Raw genomic sequence first — 9,616 nt, 5'->3', positions numbered from 1 at the left:
CGATATAATGCCGGTCACGGTAGCCGAGCGGTCTAAGGCATGTACTGTCCTCGCTCGCTTGGAAACCGGGATCGTGGGTTCGAATCCCACTCAGGGCATGGATGTTTGTGTGCGTTTTTCTGTGTTTATGTACAGGTAGAGGCCTTGCGACGAGCTGATCACCCGCCCAAGGAGTCCTACCGAATGTGTAAGATCTAGAAAAACCGAAGTGAACGGAGAAGTTCATGGAGGTAGGCCTAGGCCCACTGGGGCTGTAGTGCCAAGGAAAAAAAAAGCCGATATAATAACCAAACAAGATTATAACCATACTTTACAGAACACAATAAAATATGCTTCCTACTGATCACATAAAGGAATTATACTAGTAACGGCAAGAGCTTCGATTAATCACACTTCTTCCTTGATGTATGAGCTTCTTGCAGATTTCTCTCGCCACCAAATAATTTTCTCAGCAGTAACCTCATCATCAAGAACACTATCAGCACAACCGATCCCACGGCTAGCGCCAACACAGCGATGACATCTAGCAGGAAGTACTGGTACCAGGTGAGGTCGAGTGCAGCGGAGCGCATGTGAGGAGCTCCCTTGTGTCTGATCACGTACTCCGTCCAGAACACGGCCTGCTCCAGCGGTGTGAGTGGCTGGTCCCGGAAGATTCGGGACAGACGCTGGGCATTCTCACGGTACCTGTAAAACAGAAAAAATATATTTGTTCGCATTTAACAAACATCGAAAAAAGGATAAGTGAAAATAACGTGGCTGTAATCTGTATGATCTTTGAGCTTAATAGCAGCTAATAGAACGTTATTGTGTCTGATTGCAGAATTTCCTACAGTAAACGGAATCACAGCTGAGTATTATCTTGTATATAGTATCGCAGAAAACGAAAATTGGTCTTAGTTTAAATTGGTACTTAGACGGGGAGCTACAGGTCTTCGCCATAAGAGCATTCAAAAGGTGTACTCCATTATGACACACACATAAATATATCTCCTTTAACTTTAACAAGCTCGCTGAAATATGAAATACAAGTCAGTAATATTCTCCTATATCATATTGTGACGTGGATGGGGCAACGAGAAGTAGGGGTCACGTGAACAATGCGGTCTTGCGAGTGACGTCACATACCCCAACCCCTCCAATTATTACACAAAGCTGAGTAAACACTCCGTCGCCTCCCGCGATGACGTCACAGCACTTCCCACAGTGACGTAACAGGCGACACCGCGGTTACTACACAGCAATAAACAACTCTCGGCAGCGTTCCCTAGCAACGCCTGTAAACACGACGTTACGCAACAGTGGTAGCTATCGCGTAACTGTTTTCTGTGTTGTCAGTGCGGAAGCTACTAGAGTAGTGAGTAGTGAGTAGTGGGTATTGAGCCAGTTACTAGAGAGAGAGAGTAACCAGCCAGTTGCAGTCTAGCCTTCGCCGGAGTGAATGGAGAAATAATTGTGATACTGCAGATGGCAGTACTTGTGAAACTGTGAATTGTGTAGCTGTAAGAGCAAGTGGAATAAATTCGCTAGATCCAAGACGGCGTCAAGTTATTTGTCACGCGTTATACACCCAACACGCGACAATATTTTAACCAGATCTCTAGGAAGTTCTATGCTGTAAGTCTATATGGAAAGTTCAATTTATGGCCTTATAAAAATCATACATTATTAGTACCAATTTAGTTGAAAGTCGAAACTGGCCCTCAACATTCGATGGAAGTCGTTTCTATTTAATACATGTAAATCTGTAAAGAGGGCTGTGGGATACACAATGTGGAATTATAGTAAGCTGTGCATAAAAAATACCTTGAATTTTCAAGAACTTCTTTCAGTGCCCATTCCAGTGACTCCGTAGTGACATTTGCGAAGTCGAGCTGAATTCCATAGCCTCTGGCCACTGCTTGGGCCATGTTAAGGTTCTGGTCAGCTAACATTGGAATTCCCACAACGGGAACACCCCAGTGTATTGTTTCTTGTGTGCTCAGTAATCCACCATGCGTTATAAACAACCGAACATTTGGGTGTGCTATATTGAAACGACAAAGACATGTTATAAAGAGAAAAGTAGAAAGCCCGAAACATCAAAAACAGCAAAAGAATTTCAAAGGTAATTTAACCCACTTCATATATGCAAATCACAAATGAAAACAGAATAATGGATGAGTTATTTTTGTGGCATTGAAACTGAAGAAGTGTTTATAATTTAAGTAAACGGCTGAAGCGCTGAAGCACTTTATTTGCCCCGCCAGAATCACGGCTGGGACGACATTACTGACTGAGATTTATCGTTGTTTTCCTCAGTTCCTGAAGTCAATTACTGGGCAGTAGTTTCATTTAGCCCGATTGACTTCTCATCTTTTCCAACGAATTATTCACTACCGTCCAATGATTCGGCTCTCTATAGCGAAGTTACTTACAGAATAATTAAATAAACTACAAATATATAAATCTGTAATGAATCTGGAAAACCGGAAATTTATCTTTAACAAAGGATCGAGGTTTTATGTAATTTTACTCCGATAACGTCTGATAAATTTCATTGATTTTCTCATGTATCTGTCCCCCGTTAATAAAAATGTATATACAAAACTATAACTTTGCCTGTGGTTTTGTATGGGTCAGAAACTTGTTCTCTGACATTAAAGGAGGAATATAGGCTGAGGGTGTTTGAGAGCAGGGTGCTGAGGAGAATATTTGGTCCGAAGAGAGATGAAGTGACATGAGGTTGGAGAAAACTGCATAACGAGGAGCTTCATAACTTGTACTCTTCTCCAAGTATAATTCGAATGATCAAGTCAAGGAGGATTAGGTGAGCAGGGCATGTAGCACGAATGGGGGAGACGAGGAATTCGTATAGGGTATCGGTGGGAAAGCCAGAAGGAAAGAGACCACTGGGAAGACCAAGACGTAGGTGGGTGGACAATGTTTGAATGGATCTTAGAGAGATAGGATGGGATGGTATGGATTTGATTGATTTGACTCAGGATAGGGACCAGCGTGAACACGGTAATGAACCTTCGGGTTCCATAAAATGCTGGGAAATTCTTGAGTAGCTGTAGAATTGGCGGCTCATCAAGAAGGGTTCAGCTCCATGAGTGAGTGAATAGTGCCAAGATACATATAAAATTCTTCCGTATATGAAATATGTTACCATTACAGCACTGAAGCTTACCGAGAATATCTGACTGTGGGAACCATTTTCCAATCTTCACATTCTGGGGTTTCCCTGGTAAGTTGTCTGCCTCCCACTTCCAAATTATCCGCTGCTTCAGCTTAGAAAAGGCCTCCACGAAAGCTTGTCTCTTAATTGCTGGCATGTCAGAGCCATGAAGACCTGAACCCATACTAAAGTAAATTACTCCTTCAGGTGCTTCATCAATAAACTTTTGCAGATCCTGAAATTAACAAAACATTTTTAAGTAAGTGTTAAAGGAAATTAAGATCCTTAATTCTATTTCTCCACAGATGTTACATCAGTAATAATTTAATATAAATATAGTTGTTCCTGATACAGATGTCATGTTGGACATTGTCTACACTGCGAAACTTGACATATGTTGCATCAAGATTCAAAATTTAGTTTTACTCCTTCTCCAGATGGTTGACAGCATATTTATGGATTTTTTATTACTTGTTTCTTTTAAATTTTTAAGATGAGTATCGACGGTTCAGATGAAATTCGAGAGCTATCGAATATTATGCTGTTATACACTATGCATCTGCAAGGTATCTTGCAATACACTCAAGTTCTTACTATTTTCTTTACGTTTTCCATGTCGACATGTTTGAATATGAAAACTGCCCGAATTGAGGTTCTCTCTTTCTGGGATAAGGATACATGGTTCTATTCCTCATTTCCCTTATACTTTGTCGCATTTCTCATATTGCTTACTATCTTGATCATAAACCTCGTTACGAATAAATACGCTATTTTGTGCTTATTTATGCTTCTGGGCATATTATCTCCCGCTCGGGCTTGTAATAGGTGAAATTTAAAATAAATTACATGTTTTTATTATATTTCCATCTACATAAATTACCTATGATAAACAGCACTTTAATTACAGCGTCAATGTGTCTCGCATTTAAGGGTCCTTTATGTTTAAGTTTAACTGACTAGCTATCCAACTAAATAACTATGAAGTTAAGTCCTTGTTGACAAGTCACCAGTTGCTTAGTTACTCAAGAATTTCTCAACATTTCATGGAACCCGGAAGTTCACTTACTTGATCACTGTTGCCTTCCACTGGCCCCATCCCAAGACTAATGAAATCAATCAATAGCACCCGATCCTGTTTCTATAAAAGTAACCTCCAATTTATTTTTTTTGTCTTCTTACGTGTCTCTTTCCTTCCGACTTTCCCACCAAATCCTGTGTGCATTCTTCTTCTGCCCCATGCATTCTATATGCCTCGCCCATGTAATCCTCCTTGACTTGAACATCCTAATTTACTTGGAGAAGAGTACAAGTTATGAAGATCCTCATTATGCAGTTTTCTCCAACCTCCTGTCACTTCATCCCTCTTCGGCCCAAATATCCTCAGCACCCTTTTCTCAAACACCCTCAGTCTGTCTCCTTCCCTTAATACCATAACCAATTTTCACACCATTACAACGTTACAAGCAAAATTATAATTTTGTATATTTTAATTCTTACATTTCTGGACAGCAGACGAGAGGACAAAAGTTCTAAACGTTCATTATTTTCTATGTATGATGATTTAAATCATAATTATACTCACTTCCGGTAATTTCTTTGCTGGCTTCAAGTGCATTCCTCCAACTGGCACTATGTTAGGCATCAGAGGATGGGGGTAACCTATACTGAAGTGACCGTTCACAAGTATTAGTGACGTAGAGGAAGCCAGCTCAGATATCGATGGTAAAGGTGCGTAGTCCCTGAAGTATTTCTCCATGATAGCTTGTTGCTTCGGTCGGTGATGTATGCATAATGAGAGTTTCTGGTAAGTGATTCCAAGAGTGTTGAGAATACGCTGCCATAAGCTCATTCGATCACTGAATTCCTGCAAAGGATCTGGCACATAAGAATAAGGGCTGGGGCTTCCCACCAAGTCTCTCATCCACGCGCTGCCACCAAATGAAACAACCTGGACCACCGGTGCCCTGAACTTATGGACGAATCCAAGGAGAGCATCGGTGACGAATAATTCCATAATAATAAGGTCAAATTGCTGGTCATTGGAGTGTAACAGCTTCTGAACTTCCTTCTGTTGCAGAAATGAGTTGGAGAAACCATCACCAAAAGTCCACATGACTTTCAATATACCCATATAACTATGTTTCGCCAAATCGAATGAGTTCGAAACATCTGAAACAGACAAGTGTACAGTCTGTTTAGAGAGCATATGTACTCAAATCCCACTATTAATATTTTCTCTACATATTCTGAAACGTCTCCAAGAAGACCGCTTACAATTCCTCCCATAAGTGGTCTTTTAGAGAGACTCAGGGTGTTGAGGAGAACATTTGGACCGAAGAGAGTTGAAGTGACAGGAGGTTCCTTCGAAACGTAATTGAATTTAAACGGACTAAATGGCTTTATGTCCCAGAAGAGGGAAATCTGCATTAAGTACTGATGTAAGAACTTAATATCCTACATATATGCATGAAAATGTTGGGAAAACCACGTGAACAGAAATCATTTACTCACGACAGAATTGCTTTAGGAGGTATAGTATACAATATACATGGCAATGATTTTAGGGATTCATAAAACGCTGAGAAACTATAAGCTTCTCATTAAAGAACTGGAGTGAATGGAGGTTTCGAAGTATAGGATCTTGCCCTATTTGAAGGCGCTTCATCTGGTGAGGCACGAACTGAAATTTTCAAAATATGATAAGCGTAATAACTTATTTCAGCAACCTGTTGGTCTAGCTAAGGATCTAACCTCCAGGGGCAGTACTGAAGGTGTAAAGTCAGATAGATATATAGAAGGCGTTACTTTTAAGTAATTACTGCACTGTATTGCTTTTCCTCGGAGCCGGGATAGCTCAGTCAGTATACCGACTGGCTAGGGGATGGACGACTGAGGGGTCGGAGTTGAGTCCCGGTAGGGTCAAGAATTTCCTATTCTCCAAACCATCCAAGCCGGCTCTATGGTTCACCCAACCTTATATCCAATTAATACCAGGGGCTCTTTCCCCGGGGTGAAGCGGCCGGGACATGAAGCTGACCATTCACCTCCATCTAGTGTCGAGGTCAAGAAAATGCGGATCTATACATCCACTCCCCCATACGCCTTCATGGCGTAATACTTACTTCATTAAGCACAGGGACAACTTTACCTTTATTGCTTTTCTTAGTTTCTACGCTTTGGTTGGTTTCCAATTATTGTTGAATCTTCTTAAAATTAATTAAAAATTATTCCTTTATTAATTGATACTCCGTGTTTCTGACATTCCATGGGTTTTTGAGGTTATGTTCGGCGTCTTCTTATGTCACATCATAACAAGTCTGGACATTGTGGAGAAGCGAAACGTCTCTAACCCCGATTTCAGCCTTGTTACCCTACCGACTAGCCATCACGGGTCTGAGAGGGTTACGGGAATGTCTTTAAATAGGCCAAGACAGTTCACACCTCCGCTTTCCGACTCATCATTCAATTTAGCATTGGAACCTAAATAATTACTGCAGTTCACATAAAGTAACCGAAAGCTCACTAAGAAACGAGTTGACTACTGTAAGCTTACTTGTGTGCCGTAAGAAATCATCACGCCTTGCTCCGGTATCAATATTAGTGTAGTTAGAGATTGGTGATTTCTCTGGGAAAGGGCTATACACAGTCACCTGATGCCCCCTATTGGCCAATTCCTTCAATAAGGCTGAAGGAACAGCGAAGTGGCTGAAAGAGGGAAGAGGAAATAATCCTAAGATCCTTGCTCCTTTCACGCCTTCCACGCCGATGATCACGAGAACACCCACAAACAGGACTCGTGAAACCTGCAGGAAAAATACCAAAAATGTATTAACTGCATAAATTGAAGTAAGGTGCATTTAATAACAGTTAGTACGAAAATCATCTTCCTTACTTCCTCATGGGGCTGAGCCCTTCTGGAGAAGCCACAAATTCTGCAGCTACTGAAGAATTTCACAGCATTTTACGGAACCCGAAGGTTCATTACCATGTTCACAAGAGCCATCCACTGGGTCCGTATCCTCAGCCAGATCAATTCAATCCATCCCATCCTATCTCTCTAAGATCCGTTTTAATATTGTCCACCCACCTATGCCTTGGTCTTCCCAGTGGTACTTTTTCCTTCTGTCTTTCCCACCAATATCCTATATACATATAGGATATGCCTCCACGGCTGTTACAGGGAAACCTATCCCTTGTATGTGGATGTTACTAAAACTTTAAACGAAGTAGAACTTATTCTTACCATTAACTGAGTTGTGTGTACTTACAGACATAATGAAGCAACGTATTCTAAGACAAGAGAGACAGTACTGACTGACTGTTGCACTTCGGGGAAGGAACAGTATGATAATGTCTTGAAAATTATCATCATCTATGAGATAAAAATTACTCCTCGTCATCTTTTTTTCTGTGTAACTATCATCTAAAAATAGAAATGAATGTCAGGTTCTCACTTGCAGAATGATCAATTTACGCTCTCTGATTGGTACGTCACTCATCTAGCTATGTTATATTAATACGAACGTTTTGAGCAATAACAGGGGATGCCATTACATACATTCCTGTTCTTTCAACACATATGTCGAAATTTGTCAAGGGGGGGCACAGAGATTGAAAAAAAAACTCCGCCAGAACAACATTGATCCCACGACCTCAAGAAGCTACAGTAACAGTATGTGAAAATGGTAAAAACATAAAGGTATCCCTGTAACACGCCGTGAAGACCCATAGGACTGTGAGACGTCGAGGATCCCACATTTTCTAGACAATCGGCTCACAGATGGCGGTGAAGTTGTCAGCCTTACGCTCCGGCCGCCCTTTACCCCCAGGAACATTCCTGGTACTCATTTCTGTTAGAGGCTGAGTCGACCCCAGGACCACAGTGCGGCTGGAAGGATTAACTCATTTGAAAAAAAATCAAATAACCTCATCGGTAATCGAACCAGCGACCTTCAGGCTAGTAGCATAGTGCCTCAACCAACTACGCTACCGCTTGCCCCTGGTAGTAGTAGTAGCGGCTACAAGATATACTGACTGTTAAAATTATGTAATCCGTTGCAGACGTTGAGAATAATTGTACATACATCTGAGGGTTGTCCTTGTAGTGAAGCTGCGTACTAAATAGTTCAATTCTTATNCTCGGATTTGGACGAATATTTATGGACGTTCACTCTTTACACTCACAAATAAAATTATTCACACTGGTAAGGCCTTCGAACGTTTCTTCTTCAATGTTACAGCACTCTCGCATCGCTAATCTCGGCGAAGGGTCTTCTGCTCTATTCGGAGCTCAACTGTCCTTAGCTCTCGTCGGATACGAACTGTTATACCCTGCACTCGGCCTGAATAGGGAACACCTTGTCGAAGGGTTTCGTTTCGCCCTCTGCTATGCAACGAACCTCTTGTTGCCGCGGGAATACATTTCGTTACAAATACCGGTGGAAACCCCACTGTTAGTCTTTCATCTTCGGGGCAAAGATTTCCCAGCCTTCGCTGCCTAAGCATTGCTAGCCGTTGACTAGTGATGAACGTCTTATAGTCTGGCTTTCAGGCAGCACGTCACAATAATAATAATAATAATAATAATAATACTGATGATAATAATAATACTTTAATTAATTTAATATAAAATTTGTTTCAAAGACGTCAACGTCCCTACACACATTAGCAGCTGAAGCGCGTCTAACAGAGGGGCAAATTTTACTAACAGAACAGACATTGAACATAGGAAAGTAGAACAGAGACCCGAAGGCCAACAATTTCCAAAGGAGAAGGGCAAAGTACAGAACCACGATACTCGTAAACTTGAGTAAGGAAGAGCGCACTAAGGAGATATCTCCTCTTTTGCAAGGCGTGCAATTTCAGTTGTTCTAAAGCAAAATCGTAACTGTAATCTACTTGAGGCAAAAAGCGTTTAAAACAGAGAGCCGTAAACTTCTGCTTAATGGGTTCGAGTTTTTTCTTTTGCGTCAGTTGACGTAATGGAATACCAAACCACTGAGGCGCGTTCAACCTTGGATGTAAATAATAATAAACTCCGTGGCATGTGGTCCGCAAGCGAACTATACCGACCCAGCGACCGCCGCTTTTCGGCGAAGTCAGTGCTAACTTTAGCGGATAGAGGGTGTCGCGTGGTCAGCGCAACGGATCCCCACGGCCGTTAGTCTCGGTTTTCTATACCGGAGCCGCTATTTCCTTGAAATAGCTCCTTAATTATCCTCACGAAGCTCAGTGGACCCCGTTCCAGACCCACTACTTCTCAGAAAATCTGGTAGCCAAGAATCACACCCGGGACTTCTGATCTGTAGCCAGGAACTCTGACCACTAGACAACAGAGGCGGTCAATAATAATTCAATTCAATTCTTTATTATTTATGTGCCGAGTCAACATCCGCAAGGCCAATTACAGACTTAGCACAGTGTAGATGAAAGTAATTACGTGTAACATTATACAAA

General features: G+C 41.5%; 1 protein-coding gene across 1 annotated transcript in view; it reads right to left on the bottom strand.

The window, feature by feature from the left end:
• Positions 1 to 220: 220 nt before the first annotated feature.
• The window catches only part of LOC111870134, a 21,897-nt gene continuing 12,501 nt past the window's right edge, over positions 221 to 9,616 (bottom strand). Inside the window, exons 8-13 of the mRNA XM_033753689.1 lie at positions 7,429 to 7,583; positions 6,714 to 6,963; positions 4,743 to 5,329; positions 3,173 to 3,395; positions 1,807 to 2,026; positions 221 to 687 (exon numbers count right to left, since the gene is read on the bottom strand). Of these exons, the coding sequence (XP_033609580.1) occupies positions 384 to 687; positions 1,807 to 2,026; positions 3,173 to 3,395; positions 4,743 to 5,329; positions 6,714 to 6,963; positions 7,429 to 7,583 (1,739 nt within the window). The 3' untranslated portion in view covers positions 221 to 383. The remainder of the gene's footprint in view (positions 688 to 1,806; positions 2,027 to 3,172; positions 3,396 to 4,742; positions 5,330 to 6,713; positions 6,964 to 7,428; positions 7,584 to 9,616) is intronic.

The sequence above is a fragment of the Cryptotermes secundus genome, unplaced genomic scaffold, assembly GCF_002891405.2.
Source record: "Cryptotermes secundus unplaced genomic scaffold, Csec_1.0 scaffold594, whole genome shotgun sequence".
In the NCBI taxonomy this organism is placed as follows: Eukaryota; Metazoa; Arthropoda; class Insecta; order Blattodea; family Kalotermitidae; genus Cryptotermes; species Cryptotermes secundus.
The sequence above is the reverse complement of the archived record's forward strand: the minus strand, read 5'-3'. Positions and strand labels throughout refer to the sequence as shown.